This window comes from Macrotis lagotis, chromosome 1 (genome assembly GCF_037893015.1).
Source record: "Macrotis lagotis isolate mMagLag1 chromosome 1, bilby.v1.9.chrom.fasta, whole genome shotgun sequence".
Lineage (NCBI taxonomy): Eukaryota > Metazoa > Chordata > Mammalia > Peramelemorphia > Peramelidae > Macrotis > Macrotis lagotis.
Genome location: NC_133658.1, coordinates 110,049,025 through 110,068,085, shown reverse-complemented (window position 1 = coordinate 110,068,085; position 19,061 = coordinate 110,049,025). Strand labels below are relative to the sequence as shown.

General features: G+C 37.3%; 3 protein-coding genes across 10 annotated transcripts in view; 2 read left to right on the top strand and 1 right to left on the bottom strand.

Annotated features, from left to right (window-relative positions):
* MTIF2 (mitochondrial translational initiation factor 2) overlaps positions 1-12,373 on the top strand; it is a 38,095-nt gene extending 25,722 nt beyond the window's left edge. For 3 of the 4 annotated variants that reach the window (XM_074206331.1, XM_074206336.1, XM_074206342.1), the window contains exons 11-12: positions 7,956-8,096; positions 9,645-12,373. In XM_074206331.1, coding sequence (XP_074062432.1) covers positions 7,956-8,096; positions 9,645-9,817 — 314 coding nt within the window. In that variant the 3' untranslated portion in view covers positions 9,818-12,373. The remainder of the gene's footprint in view (positions 1-7,955; positions 8,097-9,644) is intronic. The other variant, XM_074206322.1, reaches the window with a different exon arrangement.
* Positions 11,176-13,151, bottom strand: RPS27A (ribosomal protein S27a). 2 transcript variants are annotated; one of them, XM_074206393.1, is made up of 6 exons: positions 13,049-13,151; positions 12,893-12,957; positions 12,569-12,623; positions 12,014-12,099; positions 11,673-11,804; positions 11,176-11,347 (listed from the first exon to the last, which is right to left on the bottom strand). In XM_074206393.1, exons 2-6 carry the CDS (start codon positions 12,938-12,940, stop codon positions 11,198-11,200), a joined length of 471 nt encoding a protein of 156 aa, XP_074062494.1. In that variant the 5' UTR covers positions 12,941-12,957; positions 13,049-13,151; the 3' UTR covers positions 11,176-11,197. The 2 variants fall into 2 exon arrangements, with proteins under 2 accessions (XP_074062494.1, XP_074062485.1); XM_074206384.1 differs by lacking the exon at positions 13,049-13,151 and having other exon boundaries at positions 12,893-13,015.
* CLHC1 (clathrin heavy chain linker domain containing 1) overlaps positions 12,722-19,061 on the top strand; it is a 57,318-nt gene continuing 50,978 nt past the window's right edge. For 3 of the 4 annotated variants that reach the window (XM_074206367.1, XM_074206351.1, XM_074206374.1), the window contains exon 1: positions 12,722-12,974. The gene's annotated coding sequence lies outside the window, so the exon portion shown is untranslated. Of the gene's footprint in view, positions 12,975-13,480; positions 13,664-19,061 lie in introns of all 4 variants that reach the window. The other variant, XM_074206358.1, reaches the window with a different exon arrangement.

Genomic DNA, 19,061 nt, shown 5'->3' with positions numbered 1-19,061 from the left:
TGCCATAAAAAAACTTTATGAAGTTAGTAGAGTTTTAAATTTGAGAGTTAGAGGGGACCATAGTAGCCATCTAATTGAACCTATACTTTAAAAGAATTTCCAGTATAAGATAGATTGATTAAACTTTGCTTGAAGACCTGTTGTCCTTTGTTCTTGAAGAAGACCATGACTTCAGGGAGGTGATACCGTGCCATGCAAGTGAGTTGGATTTAAGTGAAGGGTGCTGTGCTAAGTCACTGTATGGAGGGTAGAAATGCAGTAGAGTAGAGGTCTGAATCAACGTTTGTTGATCTGTCCAAGCCTTTGAAATCATCACTTGTGAAGCCTTGTGGAAAAAGCCTTATGGCAAAATTTAGTTGCCTGAGGTTCATCAGTGTTATATATCAGTTCATGATGGCATGCTCATGTGGGTTCTGGATAATGGACAATGCTTGTATAACACTTTTTGGGGCAGCTAAGTGGCACAGTGGATAGAGCATCAGCCCTAGAATCAGGAGGACCTGTGTTCAAATCTGGCCTCAGATACTTTATAATTACCTAAATGTGACCTTAAGCAAACCCCATTGCCTTGCAAAAAGCCCTTTAAAATTAAATAACACTTTCTCAATCACCAATGGAGTGAAGCAATGCTTCATGCTGTTTTTAGTGATGATTTCAGACTCCTTCAACAAGGATGAAACCAGCATCAGGGTCAGCTAATGCACTGATGGTATATTATTTAATTTGAAAAGGTTTCAGGCCAAGAATAAAGTGGAGGGAGAATTGGTGCATGACGTTTTGTTCACAGATGACTGAACACGCAGTACAGCCTCTGAGGCTAATATGAAACAAAGTATGGATTGATTCTCTGCTGCTTGTGCTAATTTTTACTTGACACCAAAAAAACACAGGTCCTCCACTAGCCAGGGCCACACAATCCATTTGTGGAACCATTAGTTATAGCAAATGGACAAATTTTGAATGCTGTGGATAAGTTCACTTACTTTGGCAGTATACCTTCCAGAGATTTCCACATAGATGATGAGGCTGATTCATGCATTGCCAGATGTTTGGGAGGCTCCAAAGGAAAGTGGGAGAGAAGAGGTATTAGCCTGCATACCAAACTGAAGGTCTACAGAAGCTGTTGTACTGACTTCACTATTATATGCCAGTGAAACCTGGACTGTATACCAGAGACTGTATGGCAAGAAACAAAATCGCTTCAATTTGAATTGTTTTAGGAAAGTTCTGAAGATAATCTGGCAAAACAAGGTTATCAGAGGTATTTTCTTGAGCATTCAAAACTCTACTGCAGAGTGCAACTCCATTGGGCTGGCCCTGTTGTTCAAATGCCAAATGTATGTTTGCCTAAAAGACTGCTTTACAGAGTACTATACATCTCCAATTCCATTAACCAGTCTTCATATTACATGGACTGATGACCTTTATCATCCTGGTTGCCCTCTTGGACATTATCCAGCTTATCAATCAATATACCTCTTAAACTGAGGCACCTAGAACTGTTATTCCAAATGAGTTCTGATAGGGCAGAGAATGTATAACCGTCATTTCTCTATTCCTAGATGTGCCTTTCTTTAACTTTTTTTTGGCTGCTGTTTCTCATTGTGAATTTTTATTAGACTTTCAGTATATATAAACTTCCAAATCATTTTGAGAAAAGCTGTTGTCTACCAGGGAAGCTAGGTGGCATAGTGGATAGAGCACTGCACTGGAGTCAGGAGGACCTGAGTTCAAATCCAGCCCCAGACACTTAAGCTGTGTGACCTTGGGCAAGTCACTTAACCCCGTTACCTTGAAAAAACCCTAAAAACAAAACAAAACTGTTGTCTACCCATCTCTTCTATGTTTTATTTGTGAGGTGTAAGACTTTAACACTTAACCCTAATGAATTCATCTCATTAGATTCATTTCAGCTCAGTGTTCTTATGCATAAAAATCTTTTGATACTGACTTGTTTGGTATGTTACCAGTTTCTCAGTTTGGTATAATTTGCAGATTTGATCAATGTGCTATCTATATCTTTATTTATATAAGTGTAGGGATGGACTTGGACCTGTGATTTCATTTGTATAGGTAAGTCCTAGGGGAGATAACCTTTTGATGCAGGTTGTCACCTTCCCTGAAATGTTATGGTCTTAGAGAGTTGTATAGAATGCAGAAAGGCTAGGTGACTTGCTCAGTTATATAGCTAATATGTGTCAGAGGAAGGACTTGAATCCAGGTTGTCTTGGTTTCCAGCTTAACACTTTGTTGACTCTGTCTACTCAAACATGCTTATCTCTCACTGGACACTTTTTGCTCCAATGATTTTTGAATGATTAACAACTACTTTTTGAGTCTGACCATCCAATCAGTTCTGAACCTATATAACTATATTTTTGTCTAATCAATATTCATATTCTTTTCAAGCATAATGTGAGATACTCTATTGCAAATTTTGCCAAAATCTAGCTAAACTACATGCACAGCATTCCCTTTATCTATTGGTTTAGTGATCAGGTCACAAAAGAGAAATAGGGTTAAGCTGTCATGTCCTGTTCTTAATGAAGCCATGTTGGCTCTTTCTTATCACTTTGTCTCTTTCTAATGGTTCTCCAGCCACCTCTTTAATCACCAAAAATTACTTAGAAATCCAAGTCAAACTCAATAATCCATAGTTTGTAGTATAGTATAGTTTTCTTCCTCCTTTTAAAAAAAATTTGAGATATTTCTCTTTTCCTACCTTGTGGTGACTCTTCAATTTTCCTTTATCTTTGTAATATTATTGAATGCTACTTTTTTTTTTCAATATTGGAGGATATTTATCTGAATCAGATAACCTGTATTCAACAAGGGATTTAGGTATTCTTAAATTTTTCCTGACTTAGTTTGCAATATCAATTCCCTATAAGTCATTTTTGTTCTGTCACTTTCAGTATAATGATCATTGTCCTTGGCAGACAAATAAAAGCACAATAAAAATTTACTTCTTTTTTTCTTTTAGAAAGATTTTATTTATTTTGAGTTTTACAATTTTTCCCCTAATCTTACTTCCCTCCCCCCCACCCCCCACAGAAGGCAGTCTGTTGGTCTTTACATTGTTTCTATGGTATACTTAGATCTAAGTTGAATGTTGTGAGAGATAAATCATATCCTTAAGGAAGAAAAATAAAGTATAAGAGATAGCAAAATTATATAAGATGTTTTTTTTCCTAAATTAAAATTTTTTTCTAAAATAAGTCTTTGGTCTTTGTTCAAACTCCATAATTCTTTCTCTGGATACAGATGGTAAAGAATTTACTATTTACCAATGTCTTCCTTTTTTATTCCCTCACCCTTTTGTCTTCCTCCCCCTCCTGGTTAAATCCTTTCCTTCCTATTTCCTTGTTGGGTAAAATGTTTCTCTATACAACTGAGTGTGAATGTATATTTAACCTTTCTTTATTTCAGATGAGAGTGAGGTTTAAGTATTGTCTTCCCTGTCTAGTGTTCTCTTTCTTTTTTTTTTTTTTGCATAAACTCTGCCCATCCCATTTATGTGAAGAAATAATTTTTTTCTATTCTTGTCTCCCTCCTCACTCATTCATTGTATTCTTCTTTTCCACCTATTCTTTTGTTCTTTTGAGATCATCAAAATTTATCAGAATCAACCCCAAGCCCCTTCATCTAATTAGACTCCTTTTATGACCTCTAGGGATGATAAAGTTCAGAGGTGTTATATCTTTTCCCATATAAGAATATAAATAGTTTAATTGTTTAATCTCATATCTTATTCATGTTTACCTTTTTATGATTCTCTTGAATTCTGAATTTGTATGTTAAATTTCCTATTCAGCTTTATTTGTTTCATCAGGAATGTTTGAAAATCTGTTTTGTTAAAGGCCTATTTTTTCCCCCTTGTAAGATTATATTAATTTTTTTTGGTTGATTGTAAGCCTAGATCCTTTGCCTTCTGGAATACCATTTTCCTGGGGCAGCTAGGTGGTGCAGTAGATAGAGCACTGGCTTTGGAGTTAGGAGGACAGGAGTTTGAATCCAGCCTCAGGCACTTGACTCTTACTAGCTGTGTGACCTTGGGGAAGCCACTAAACAAACACTGAATGCCACAAATTCAGGGCCATCTCTAGTTGACCTGATTCACATCTGTCCACTGGACCGGGATGGCTCTGTAAGAGAAAGTGAGGCTATGACTTAGCACAGCACCCCTTCACTCAAATCCAGTTAACATGCTTGTCATGACATCATCTTCCTGATGTGGTCTTCCTTCGAAAATGAAGGACAAAAAAACCCCATATTCCTAGTTTTCTATTTCTTTATGGTGCTGGAGCTACCTGAACTGATGCAAAGTGAAGTGAGCAAAAACAGGAGAACCTTATATACAGTAATAGCAATATTGTCTGATGAACTGTGAATGACTTAACTAGTCTCAGGAATGTGGTGATCCAGGACAGTCCCAAAGGACTCATGATTAAACATGTTATCCTCCTCCTGAGAAAGAACTGATATTGTCTGAATATAGCATAGTATCTTCTTCCTTCCTTCCTTCCTTCCTGTTTGAGTCTTGTACAAAATGACAATATTGTACATGATTGTACACCATCTTGAGGGAAGGGAGGGAGAAGAGAGAATTTGTAACTCAGAACATTAAAAAAAAAACCCCAATCAGCCAAATGTTAAAAGTTGTTTTAACATTATAATTGAGGGAAAATAAAACATTTTTAACATAAAATAAAATCAATTGGGGCAGCCAGCTACTGGGCCTGAAGTCAGCAAGACTCATGTTCCTAAATTCACATGTGCCCTCAGGCACTTGCTGTGTGATGCCAGGCAAGTCACTTGAACCTTGTTTCCTTCAGTTTCCTTATCTCTAAAATTAATGTAGGAGGATTGTTCCAGTTGAAAAACTCAAGATTCTGACTCCAGAGTTGTGTTAAAAAGAAAACACAGATTTGTGTTACATCACAAAAGAAAAAAAAATCAAGAGATAAGAATTCTTTAAAGGCCTTGTGGGTTTTGGGTGAGGTAATTATAAACGGGCCAGCTGCTGATTAACTTGGGCATAGAAAGGGGGTGAGCACATACAAAGCTCTCCTTAAATCCCTTGCCAGGTTCATGGGAAGGGTGGCATTTTTAGGAGTGACAGTCTTATATTGGAGAGATTGCTGTAGGAGGTGTGGCTGTAGGATGAGCCCCTATCTGGTTTAGGTTACACACTATCAAGGGATCTAGCATCTAGTCTGACTCAACTAGTGAAAGCATGACCAGGGTCAAAATAAAGGTCAAGAGGAAACAATTCAGCAGTGCAGAGATTACAAAAATCAGTTCCCTATATATAAAATTACAGGATTTAAACATTTTAACAGTGCGGAAAAAGATTATAAAATTTGTTTCCAGTTATAATTATCTCTCTATGCCCATAATTCCCTGCATTAAAATGAACTGGTAAAGGAAATGACAAATTATTCTAGTATCTGCCTAGAAAACCCCCAAATGGGGTCAGAGTCACACATGACTGAAAAATGAGTAAACATCAATTTGTCTCACTTAATAACCCAATCTATCAATTTGATTTCCTCCTTTATAGTTCATTCACTTTTTCTTATGTACCTTATCTTTTCTTGTGTTTTCTCCTTTTCCTTGATTTTACCTCTTCATGTTCCACACACTCATTTTTCTTAATACTCTTTAAACCTTTTACATTCTTTATTTTCCTTTGAAACTTATTGAAAATCTTGATCCATATCTGGCCTTGAAAATTATTCTTCAGATTTTCCTTAATTTCTCCTCATTTCCTCTCTCCCCTCTCCAAAATTAACCTCTGACCTACTTTACTACTTTGAACTCATCTAAGTAACTTATACAGTTTTTCTTTTACTTGTCACTTCTTTCATTCTTTCTCCCATAGAAACCAGAAATAAAAATAAAAGTAGAAATAGTTGGGGCTAAACAAGGACCTTTTGATACTTAAACCATCATTAAGGATTTTTTTCAATGATTCTGAGAGCATTTGAAAACATTCATTCTGTTATTCTAAGCAGGGTGTCCAACCTTTTAGTTTTTCAGGGCTGCAGTACCGAACAAGGTTTGCATACATAATTCAGCACTTATTCACAAATACAGTGCAGCTCACACCATCAACCAACAAAAACAAATGTGACCATGGGACACTTGAATGATCTAAAGGGTCACATGGGCTGCAGGTTGGACATTATCTATCCTTACAAATAAGTGGTAATCCTTACTTGAACTCATTAATTTGGCTATACAATGACTCATACACCATTTAACAGTATAGATTTAGACCTGGGATGAATCTCAGAAATAAAAAAACTCCCTTATTTTGGGCAGCAAGTAGAGCAAGGACACAGGGTCCACATTACTTCCATTTCTCACAGATGTCACAGGTTCTTAGGATTACTCTTCATTGATATGTTGTGAATACATTGGGAAAATGTGAGTTATTAAATCTAATTATTCCCAATATTAATTTCTGCTTAAGTAGAAAAGTTTGAAATTAAAAGACATCTCCAGAAGGTAAATCATCCAAGGACATGAACATTCAATTCTTTTTTTTTTTTTGGCAAGGCAAACGGGGTTAAGTGGCTTGCCCAAGGCCACACAGCTAGGTGATTATTAAGTGTCTGAGGTCACATTTGAACCCAGGTACTCCTGACTCCAGGGCCGGTGCTTTATCCACTGTACCACCTAGCCGCCCCTTGAACATTCAATTCTTAAAAAAATTGCAGGGTTGCTAGGTGGTAGTGGATAGAGCACCGGCCCTTAAATCAGGAGTACCTGAGTTCAAATGTGACCTCAGACACTTAATAATCACCTAGCTGTGTGGCCTTGGACAAGCCACTTAACCCCGTTTGCCTTGCAAAAAAAAAACCCTTTAAAAAATAAAAAGATTTAAAAAAATTGCAAACAACCATATGAAATGTTATCCCAAATCACTAATATTGACAAAATTAAAATTAAAACAATTTAATTGAAATTAGAATAAAAATTAAAATAAAAAATTAAAACAATTAAAACAATTGAGGTTGATATGAAAGTGTCTATTAATTCTCTTTCACTCAGGGGTTCCCCTACTTGATCTATATGTTAAAATAGTCAAAGATTTTATAAAAAGTCATGTTTACCTAGTTATTTGTAACAATACTTTTTTTATGACTGCAAAGAACTAGAAATAAAATAAGTAATGATCATTTGGGGAATATTTTAAAAATTAAAGTGCATGAATATAATGGAATATTATTGTTATAGGAAGTGACCAGTGAGGAATTTAGGGAAGTCTGGGAAGATTTATATGAATTGATCCAAACTGAATGAATAGTATAACAGAAACAATATACAGAATAACAACAATACAGACAAAAAACTTAAAAGTGAACACTGCAATTTTAACGAGCAACCTTGGTTCTGGAAAAGATATGAGAAAATTACATATTTTTTTTTGAGAAGTATAGATTCTGTGTATGTGTACTTAGTTTTCAGCCGTTTCAGTTTGTTTTGCTTAATTGTACTTTTGTTGCAAAGGAAAGCTCACTGTTGGAAAGGATGCCACTAATGACAGGAAGGGTAAATGCAGATAATGATAATGACTGTGATACAAAACCAAAAAAATCAAACTTTAAAAATATAGAAATAACAATCTTAAATGAAGAGAAAGCTGTGAAATCTTTATTGTAATTGTAATTATATCTGAAATTACCAGATATAATGGTTCTTTTTAAAAAGGGTAGTTAATATTTTTTAATTTTAAGCAAAAATTGGTGTATTTTTTTAAAAATTGTGTATCTTAATATGGTTTTTATCCAAGAAAAATTAGAAAATCATTGAAGTCTAATTACTTAAGACTTTTTTTTACTAGTCAATATTCCTCATATACCTTATTATAAGTAAATAAGCAGAATGACAGAATGCAATAAACCCTTTTAAATTTTGGTGTACTGAATTTTTTCCCCCCCTTTAAGGTGAAGCATCTGTACTGGCTACTTTCTCTGTGACAGTAGGAAAGAAACAAGTTCCTGTAGCTGGCTGCAGAGTCCAAAAGGGACAATTAGAAAGAAAGATGAAATTTAAATTAATTCGTAATGGATGTGTTATTTGGAAAGGTAAGTAAAAATTGGGTTGTCTACATTTTTTTCTCTTGATTGACTGCAATATTCTTTAGAAATGGTAATAAAACCAAATATTAATTGAACTCAGGTTCTCTTATGAACCTGATTACATCTTTTAATGACTCTACTCAAGCAATTGTTTCATTTTTGCTTGTAATAAAATTTTGTCTTGGACTTAACCTTAAAGTCTCATCTCCTGGGACTTGGAAATCTTGTTAGTTTTTCTTGTGATAATTATTTTCTTTTGTGATTTGTTTCTTGTGCAAATGCTATTTTTTATTAAACATCATAATTTTTGTCATTATTAAAGAAATCTAGTATTATGGTCATTTAAGTAACCAAAGGTGTAGAGAAGTTAAAGACAGACTTCCAGAGATCACACCACAGGTTGGAGCTTGAGAAATATTAAAATTTATCTTCTGACTTTTTGATTAGGATTGTTTCTACTATACCTGTTATTTAAAGACATAGATATGTCCTCTAGAATGTTTTTAAAAGACCATATCTAATGGGTAATGGGATCAATGACATAAAGGATGTCTTTAGTTGATTCTGTTCTTGTGTCTATTATTTTTTATCAGTGAATTGGATGAAAGTACACCTGGCATTCAATATGCAGGTGACAAAGCAAGGAGAAATTGGTAATAGATTGGATGATAAAATTGGGATCCTCCCAAATCTCAAATTGGAGTAAATTGAAGAATGAAATTTAATAGGAATTGTACTTCATTCACATTTGAGTTAAAAAAAATGCACAGAATAAAAAAAAATTAATTTGAATGCTATTTGAGGTAAAGGACCTGAGAATTATAGTAGCCAAAAATGCTTGGTGAGTTAAATATTCAGAATGATGGATGTTATATTCCTGGAGTCCTCTGGAGTATTGTTTTCAGTAATGACTCATGACATGTAAAGAACTCTTGAGGAGCTGAAATATAGCCAAGATTACAAAGGAACCAGAGATAAGGTCTGCCTTCAATTATCTCTCAAACTTTATTTTTTATTTTTTGGCAAGGCAGTGGGATTAAGTGACTTGCCCAAAGTCACACAGCTAGGTGATTAAGTGTCTGTCCAGGGCTGGTGCCACCTAGCTACCCCCTCATACTTCAGTTTTAATGCCTTCCCCTCTGATCTTCCTCTGTACATCATACTGTGTTTGCATTGTCTTTCCTATTGAACTGTTTAAGAGTGATTTGCATGTTTATCCCTGTAGGGCAGTGTCTGGCATATTTGTTATATTCCTGAAAAGGGGGATTGGATTATTCATTCTACTTGGCTTTAGGAGCTCTGGACAATGTACCAAATTTAAGTTTAAGAAAAAATTTGCTAGCCTAGCCATGAGTGATAAACATGGGAGGTCAAAGGAGTTCCTTTTCACTCGGTCACATGGTACCCAGAGTTGGGAATGGGCACTTCATGTTTCAGATAGGGACTAAATTTTAAATTATAATTTCAAAGTTGATTAAATTTAAAATCTACTTCTGTGGCTTAAAACAATTGTTTCTAAATCAATTCTAATGGCTAACATGTTTTATCTTTTAGGATTGCTAACTTCACTGAAGCATCATAAGGATGATGTTAAAGTCATAAAAACTGGAATGGATTGTGGTCTAAGCTTGGATCAAACAGATATTGAGTTTAAGACTGGAGATGAAATTATTTGTTTTGAAGAGAAAGAAGTCTTACAGAAGACTTCTTGGGATCCCGGATTCTGAATTGTTGCATTAAAAAAACGTAATTGGGGGCAGCTAGCTGGCACAGTGTAAAGCACTGGCCCTGGAGTCAGGAGTACTTGGGTTCAAATCCGGCCTCAGACACTCAATAATTGCCTAGCTGTATGGCCTTGGGCAAGCCACCTAACCCCATTTGCCTTGCAAAAACCTAAAAAAAAAAGTGTAATTGAACTTAATATTAATACTTTGCTAAATGTATTATAGAGCACTGTTGTAAATATTTTACATTAATGCTTTTTTTTGGGGGGGAGTGCTGGAAATAACTCCAAAAGTTTGTAGCTGTGTTTGCTTTCTTAGTTATTTGTGAAAAGAGCTCATTACTTCAGTGTAAATTTGCCCAAACCAAGAACTTCTAAATTTTTCACATTGCCTTAATCTTTTGTTAACTCTAAGAACACTTTATACACACACAGATACAAGTACCAAAGGGGCATTTGTGGAAACCCTTCCTTGGTGTACAGGTTAATTTAAGTCTTAAATTAATCTTTACAAAGACAGAACCAAGAATCATGTATCTTGATTACTTCATACCTCAAAATTAACAAGATAATTTATTAGATACTGCAAGTGCTCATTTTATGTATATTGTGCTTAATCAATATGTATTTCTGATGCCTTTCAGACAATTTAAGTGATAAGTACAGTTAATGCTGTACCTTCATTCAGATTTAGATAATATGGGAAAATAAATTTGGCATCAGACTCCCCCTTTCATTTAGGTAGCAAAAGTATGCATACAAAGGTTCAGAAGTTAGCCATTTAACAGACAACATCAAAATATAGTAAAGCAAACTTTTAAGACTTCATTGTAAATAAAAAAAAATCAAATCCTGAGAAAATAAAACTTAAAAGAATCTTTGTCATCCCTGATTGACCTGTGACTTTAGTACTCTTAAGATTTGATACTTAGGTGGTATATACCTAGAGGGTTGTTCCAAATTATCCACCCCCCCATATATTTTTAAATAAATATGCATTCAAAAAAATAAGCATTGGTCAAGAGCAGAAACCAGCTCTGGCTGGCTATTGTTATACAGTAAAATCCTCTCAAAATTTAATTAACCTAAGAATTTTCACATGACACTAAAATAAAGACAGTAATGAATCTGTATTTAGAACTGTCTTATTTAAAGCATTTTTCAAATGAGCCAACATGCTAAAGAAATCACCCATAGCATGTTAACAGATTAATTACATACTTCTACCTCTCCTAAAGGTGAAGCACAGAAAAGAGTAAAGAAAAACTTTTGGGCCATAAGCATATTGCTTAGGATGATTTAAATGAAAGGCCTATTTAACATGCAGATAAAATAAACCTAAAGACTCAAAAAATAGTTGAATTCTTTATTAACACATATACATTTATTTGTCTTCTGGCTTGTTGAAGCAGTAGGTTAGACAACACTTGCCACAATAATGCCTGTCGAAATGGCTAGCCATAAAGACTCCAGCACCACATTCATCAGAAGGGCATTCCCGTCGAAGGCGGCTAATCTTGCCATTCTCATCAACCTACAAAAAGTCAGGAAAAAATTTTTTAACAAACCTAAAAAAACCAAATCCACAGAGAACTCTTGTTTAATTCCCCAATTATCACCCAAAGTTCATAAATTCCATGTGATCTAACTTTTTTGGCCTCCGTTTCAGTAACTCAATTGTGAAATTGTCACTAATTCTGGCTGAAATAAATGGCCAAGGGCAACAAATGTAAAAATCAAAAATCCCTCCATCATTTGTTTGGTGTTTAGATAAAGGCAGAGACCACTCATTTGGCTAAAAAGCACAATATATTCTTTCTAGGAATACAACTGACCACAAACTGGAAATGTTTATTTACCTTATAGTACTTCAGAACAGCAAGTTTAACCTTCTTTCTCTTATGTTTGTTCTTTTTGGGAGTGGTGTACGACTTCTTCTTTCTCTTCTTGGCACCACCCCGAAGCCTCAGAACAAGATGAAGGGTAGACTCCTATTTTAACAAAAGTACAATAGCAGCAAATGTCTAGAACGCCATTAAAAATCATTTTCAAAATATAGATATTGTGTAAACCCTCAATACCCTGTAAATATAGATAATTACTTGTTAACAAGTTTTGAATTATTTGGATTTCCAGCAATGTAGTTTTTCCTCCAGGGCAAAAAAAAAAACTGTACAGAATGTTATTGTTAACTTTTTACCTTCTGAATGTTGTAGTCAGACAAAGTCCGTCCATCTTCCAATTGTTTGCCAGCAAAAATCAATCTTTGTTGATCAGGGGGAATACCTACAACACAGAAATGTGTTCCGAGTTTTAGAAAATTAAAAGCCTTTTTATCCACCAAACATTTCCAATTGTCTTCTTTTATCACTCCCATTAATCAAAGAACCTGGCTTTGAAGTCCCTTTTCAACTGATCCTTTCTGCATTTCCCTACCCTTAAATCTTCCCTCTTTTGATCCAAGGTGCTGACTTCCTGCTGTTCCTCCTTTTGGAATTCTCCTTTCTGGCTTTCCTTAGATTCCAGATAAAACCCCAACTAGTTGCTATCCTTAACACTACTGCATTCCTCGGGATTATTTTGTTTTTGACATTCTCAATTGTTTCTTCCCTGTTGATACTAAAAGCATATTTTTTTTGTCTTTCCCAAAATTTTAAACAGGAGCTCAAAATTTGCTTGCTGACTTGCATGCATTACTCGAACACCACTCGGTCCCTGGTGGAGAAGGCGGGTGGGGTAAAGGGGGCCAACTTGCCTTCCTTATCTTGGATCTTGGCCTTGACATTTTCGATGGTATCAGACGGTTCGACCTGAGAACAAAATGATTTTTAAATTGGGGGCCTTTCCCCCCGAGAACGGGCGAGTGCCCACCCGCCGTGGCCGCACGTGCTCAGAGCCGAGGCCTCGCGCCGGGCCCAGGAGCCCAGTTCCGGCGGGTGAGGTCGGAGGCCCAGGCCCGCGGCTCCCGGACTTCTCCGACCTCGAGGAAGCGGCCCCGCCAGCCCGGGCCCCGGAGCGGAGCGGGCCGGAAGCCGCGGCCCGGCCCCCGCCGCCCCGCCGCCCCGGCCCGGGAGCCCACCTCGAGGGTGATGGTCTTCCCCGTCAGCGTCTTCACGAAAATCTGCATCGCGCCGCTGGGTCCACCTGCCGAGAGAGCGGAGGTACAGGGCCGGTGAGGGGCGGCGGGGGGCCGTGGCGGGGCTCCGCGCGGAGCGCCGGGCGCGCACACACTCACCCGCTGATGGCGGATCCGAAAGAGAGAGCGCCCCGCCGACTCACGGGGTTTCCTACCGCCCCGGCCAAGGACCCTCCCGGAGGCGCCGCGGAAAATGCCTGACCAAAATCCCGAACGTGGCTCCCTCCGCTCTCCCTTACCAACCCTCGGAAAGCACTTTTAACAGCTTCTAAACGTCCTTCACTTGGAAGCTTTATCTAATTTTTTCCATCGAGAAATTCTCTCCAAAATCTATGATCGTAATTAAAGATCCTTAGAGGGTTGAGTCGGAGCCGGCGGAAGAAGGGAGGTCTTTGCCAGGTCCTGAGAGGTGCATTCTGGGTATAGTAGTTTTTCTTCGATGGTGGCCTTAGGCCGAACTACTCTTCCCACGAGGCAGTTCAGGCCATCCGGGGATCCTAGGTTACCGATTCCTTCCGCCTCCGGTTACAGGCGATGGGCGCCTGGAGTTCTCAGCTCCGAGAAACCGGAAGAGGAGGAGGAGGAAGCGGAAGAAGGACGGAGAAAAAAAGTGGAGGAGCAGGACTGGAAGGAGCGGCGAGAAAGGAGGAGCCCGTCGGCGCCTGAAGCGGGGCCGGATCGGATGGAAAGATTTCTCCTGGGTCCAAATCTTAGGTAACAGCGTGAAGGGTCTGAAAGCTCGCTTATCCCCGGGCCTTCCCTGTGACCCGCATTGCACGCCTGAGCCAAAAAACAAAGTGATACATCCATAATAAATCAGCAGAACCTTAGAGTGGATTAATTTATTTCGAGTAACGCCTCAATTAGCACGGAATAGCGGGTGAGGCACATCGGACTCCCAAAATCGGGGAAAGGGGATTTTTTTTCATCTTTGAATAGCAATAGGCAGCATTGATTTGCATAGTGCTGCTTTCCTTGGGTTTTTGAATTGGTTCCCCCCCTCACTCCAGTGCCAGCATCCTTCTTTCACAGATGAGGAAACCGAGGCTGCCCAGGCCTTGAAGCCTGTGAAACCGGATCCGACCCGGGGTTGTCCTCCTCCTCAAATCCAGCACTATGCCATCCTTCACATAGCTGTCTGCCTCTTTCATCCATGATCTCAATACAGATTTTAAAGGAAATTACTTGAAATAAGGACTTCACAGAATTTTAGACTTGGAAGGATGTCAGTGACCTTCAAATCTGACCCATACCTGAACCAGAATCCCTATCCAATGTAGTAACCAGTGGTCATCCAGCCCCAGCTGGAATATTTTGAGTTAAGAAAACTATTAAAACTCTTAATTACTGAAATGTTTTTTCCTGGGCTGCTAGTTGGCGCGGTGGATAGAGCACCGGCCCTGGAGTCAGGAGGACCTGAGTTCAAATCAGACACTTTCTAATCACCTAGCTGTGTGGCCTTGGGCAAGTCACTTAACCCCATTGCCTTGCAAAAACCTAAAAAAATGTTTTTTTCCTGATATGAAGACTAAACAAATTCCATCCATAGTTCCTATTGCCATCCTCTTTAGCCAAACAACCTAGCTAATTCTACTTAAATTTTATCCTTTGCCATTCTCTCCATCTTCTGTCTCTCACTGAAACTTGGTTCCTTCCTGATGACAGTGTCTTTTCCAACACTGGTAGCAGCTTCTACTGAGTCCAGTCCTCATTTTTGTTGAGGTAGGGATAATTGAAATACTCTTCTCTCCCCATTACCACCTTGAAGTTCTCTCTTAACTTATTGTTAACCTTCTCTTAAGTGTGCCAGCTTGAGTGCTGATCCTGGGATCAGGATGTCCTGAGTTCAAATTTGGTCTCAGACTTTTACCCGTTGAGAGGCCTTGGGGCAAGTCCCTTAATCTCTGCTTGCCTTAATCTCCTCAATTGTATAAAATAGGGATAAAAAAATACCTACTTTAGAGGGTGATTGTGAAGATCAAATGGGGTATTTGTTAAGTGCTGAGCATGGGTGATCTATAAATGTCTTATCAAAATTCTGATAACTTATCTCTAGTACCTCTAGGAGACACCACTGCTTTTTTCCATTAAATTCATTGCCTGGCTCATAATCTTTTTCTCCTGCCTTCATACTAGGGGACTTCAAAATATGTCTTGGTATTACCCCAAACACCCTAATTCAGTTCTTCAATTTATCATTTCACACAACCTACTCCACTGGACCAAAGTTATAAAACAGATGATTATACCCTTGATCTTACCATTACCCACAAGTGTTCCAGCTTCCATGTTCATGAACTCTGCCCTAATCACCTCAAGCTTGGACTCGCAATAAGCAGGTTAGTGGGTTTACCTGCCTCAAGTTTCTTCCCACTCCAATCAGCCACCAAAGTTATGTTGCTGTCTACTCAATAAATGGTAAATGGTTCCCTTTCACCAAACAACATCCTTTGTTTAGCATTCAAAGCCCTTCATAATTTAGCCCTCCCCCAGTCTTTCTAACAAGACATTCTTATCTCCTCTTTTTTTTTTTTAGGTTTTTGCAAGGCAAATGGGGTAAAGTGGCTTGCCCAAGGCCACACAGCTAAGTAATTATTAAGTGTCTGAGGTCGGATTTGAACTCAGGTACTCCTGACTCCAGGGACCGTGCTTTATCCACTACGCCACCTAGCCACCCCATATATTAAATCTTAAACATCTCACTTCCTTCATATAGCATGGATTTCTTGCTCAATGTTCTCTGCTAAATAAGATGCCCAAAACTGAATAAGAATATTTCAGGTGTCATCTAACTAGGTCAGAATACAAAGGAACTATTTCCTCCCTATTCCTAGAAGCTATGCTTCTTAAAGGAGCCCCAGATTGAATTGTTTTTCATAATTCAGGACACCTGATCATAAATAGTTCCTGGCCTTGTTAAAGTGCCAGTGCTATTGGTTTCATCTGGGCATAGCTTTAACAAAATATCTGTTTCCAACCCAGTCTTTAATTCATGGATACAGTACTATAGCTCTGTTTTTTAAGTAATGTGTAAAGTAGGAGAAAATGATAGGGATTTTTAGTCCCATCCCAATTGAGTCATTAATTTTATCCCCTTTTTTAGTAAGAACTGGTTTAAGCCACTTGTGTTGTTATTTAGGCATAATTCATTGTTGCTGCTGCTGAATAATTCACTGGGAGTATTTATGTATATATATATATATATATATATTATGAAAACATGTAGATTTAAACTTGGCAACTATTGTGATTATCTGGAGCTATTCAGACAGGACTCAGGAACTGGTCCTCATACCCTGATTCTTGTTAGATGATAATCTTTATATAATGGTTTGAACATTAAATGGAGGCTTTTGGGGTCCCAAATTTGTTAAATATTTAGTCATTTAATTTAGCAGAAGACCTGTTGCTTAGCTTTTTGCATTAGAACTTTAAAAATGAGAAGAATTTGTACTCCTTTGAGGAGTTTAACCCTATGGGTAGGTATTTGGAATGAGAGGAGATGCAGTGGCTTAGCTATGCTACTGTCCTTGCCTTCAATGAAATTAGGTTGTTCTTTGAGGAGATTTTACACATTTGAAAAAATTTAAAGAATAGCAGGCATCTGAGTGGAATCAGGAAGACCTGAATTCAAATCCTTTCAACCTTAGTTTCCTCTTCTATAATATGAGAATAATAATATTTACCTTAAGCTATTGTTGTGAAGATTAAATGAGATAATATTATGTAAACCTTAAAGAACTCTTCTGTTGTTCCACCTTTCAGGGATTCATGTAAACAACAAAGACTTTCAGATTATTTTAACATAAGAGAGATGTCTTGATGGAGAACTATCTTTTAATCTGGTTCTATTTCATAGCTAGTAAGCATTTAGTCAGATATATGTGTTTAAAAAATATAATTTGCAAAAGTTGCTTCATACCTTCAATGATTTTGTAGAAAAGAGAAAAGGGGCAAATTGGGGAATATAATGATAGAGGTCAAATGTAGTGGCAACATTGATAAGAATGGAGAAAATAGTTTATTATGATAATCTAGACCAGTGATGTCAAACTCAAATAGAAAACATCTCTCTACAGGTTGCAAATTGACTTAGGAAAAACCACAAATTAACATTATTTTTGTTGCATTTTTATTTTGTTAAATATTTCCCAATTATATTTTCTCCACTTTTATCTAGTTATTATAAACTTTAGTGATTTTCTGTTTATTGTATCCTTCCCTCTTCCTAAGAGCCATTCCATATGACAAATAAATACTATTTTGGGGAAGAAAAAAAGTCAGTACAATTGATTCATTCATTGAAAAAAATCCAAAAACACATGCCTTAATACCTATGGATCTTCTACCTTCTCACAGGGTTAGGTTGAGGATATCATCTCTTATGTCTTCATGAGTTCCACTTGATTTTTTTTCTCAAAATTCTTTGTTTTTATTGTCTTCTTTTTTTTTAAAAAAAAGAACATTTCCTTGTACAAAACAGAAGGGAGGATTCAATATAAAACAATAACTTTCCATTTCAGGAAAACCTATATAATAAATACTACACATTGTTTTCAAAGTTGCCCAACTTTGCTTCCTCTTGGATTTTCTTTTGTTTTCTACTGTGCACTTTTTACTTTATTTTTTTTATCTCTCCCTCCCTGCTACAGTTAAACCAGGATATGTATTCATATATGGTAATCTATAAAAGTACACATATATTCACATTTACACTTATACACATATATGTAAAGCCATACTATGCATAATTCCATTCATCATCTCTTTCTCTGGAGGTGCATAGCATCTTGCTAGCTGACATTAATGCTATATAATAGCAGCAGTGTTCTTGCACTTTCCCACTCAAAAGTGAAGTAAAGCAATGCTGTGTGTTTGCTCCCATGCATTTTTAGCATGATATTTTCAGCAGTTTTGTCAGATGATTTCAACATAGATGAAAACAGCATCATGATCAGCTGCTTCATTGATGGTAAATTTTTTAAATTGAAAAGGCTAGAAGCCAAGAGTAAAATGGGGGGAGAGTTGGTGCATGACTTTTTGTTTGCATTTAATTGATTGTGCACTCAAGGTGAGCTTCTGAGGCAGAGATGTAACAAAGTATTCTCTGCTGCTTATGCTAATTTTGACCTAACAACACCAAGAAAATAGAAATTCACTACCAGTCATCATCACACTATCCACATATGGAACCACTGGTTGCACATGGAGAAATTTTGAATGCTATGGGTATGCTTGGCAGTATACTTTCCAGGGATGTCCACATAGATGATGAGGTTGACTTGTGCAGTGCCAGAGCTAGGTCAGTGTTTGGAAGGCTCTGAAAGAAAGTGTAGAAGAGAAGTAGCATTACTCTCCAAACTGCCTACCAACTGAAGGTTTGCAGAGCCATTGTGCTGATCTCATCTGTTGTATGCTTGTGGAAGCTGGATTACACGCCAGTGAAATGCCAGGTAACTGAATTGATTCCATTTGAATTGTCTTAGGAAAATTCTGAAGATCATCTGGCAAGATAAGTTGTCAGACAATGTGGTACTTTCTTGAGCTAAACTTCCAAGCGTTCAAACTCTACTGCAGAGAATACAACTCCATTGGATTGGCCATGTTGTTCAAATGCCAAACGTGTTTGCCTAAAAGACTATCTTATAGAGAACTCACAAGGCAGGTCAGAAGAAATGATAAAAGGATATTCACAAGGTCTCTCAGAAGAATTTGGAATTGATTGAATGACATGGAAGATACTGGCAAAGGACTGCCCAGCATGATCTACCTGCATCAAAGGAAGTGGTGTGCTCTCTGAGCAAAGCAGAATTACAGGAGCTCAAAAGAAAAGTGTGATACACAAATTTAGAGATATCTCCACTCCAGTATTCATGTGGACTAGTTGTATCTTACCTGTGATAGAGCCTTCTGAGCTTGTATTTGTCTGATGAGAAACACACTTCACCTTGACCCCAACATAGTGATGTCATTTTGAATCATATGTAGATATATGTGTATATGTATGTATATACATATTTTGCAATTTTTCTCCTTTTCCCTTTTCAGTTTAAAGTCCTTTTGATTATATTTTCAAGCCATTAGGGAAATGTTTTCTACCATGAGACCTTTC

Excerpts from the sequence above, each read along its gene's own strand:
- RPS27A (XM_074206393.1), bottom strand. The coding sequence starts at position 12,940 with ATGCAGATTTTCGTGAAGACGCTGACGGGGAAGACCATCACCCTCGAG. Across the intron at positions 12,100-12,568 it reads CAAGATCCAAGATAAGGAAG|GTATTCCCCCTGATCAACAA; the intron begins GCAAGTTGGCCC and ends TCTGTGTTGTAG. Across the intron at positions 11,805-12,013 it reads CTGACTACAACATTCAGAAG|GAGTCTACCCTTCATCTTGT; the intron begins GTAAAAAGTTAA and ends TTGTTAAAATAG.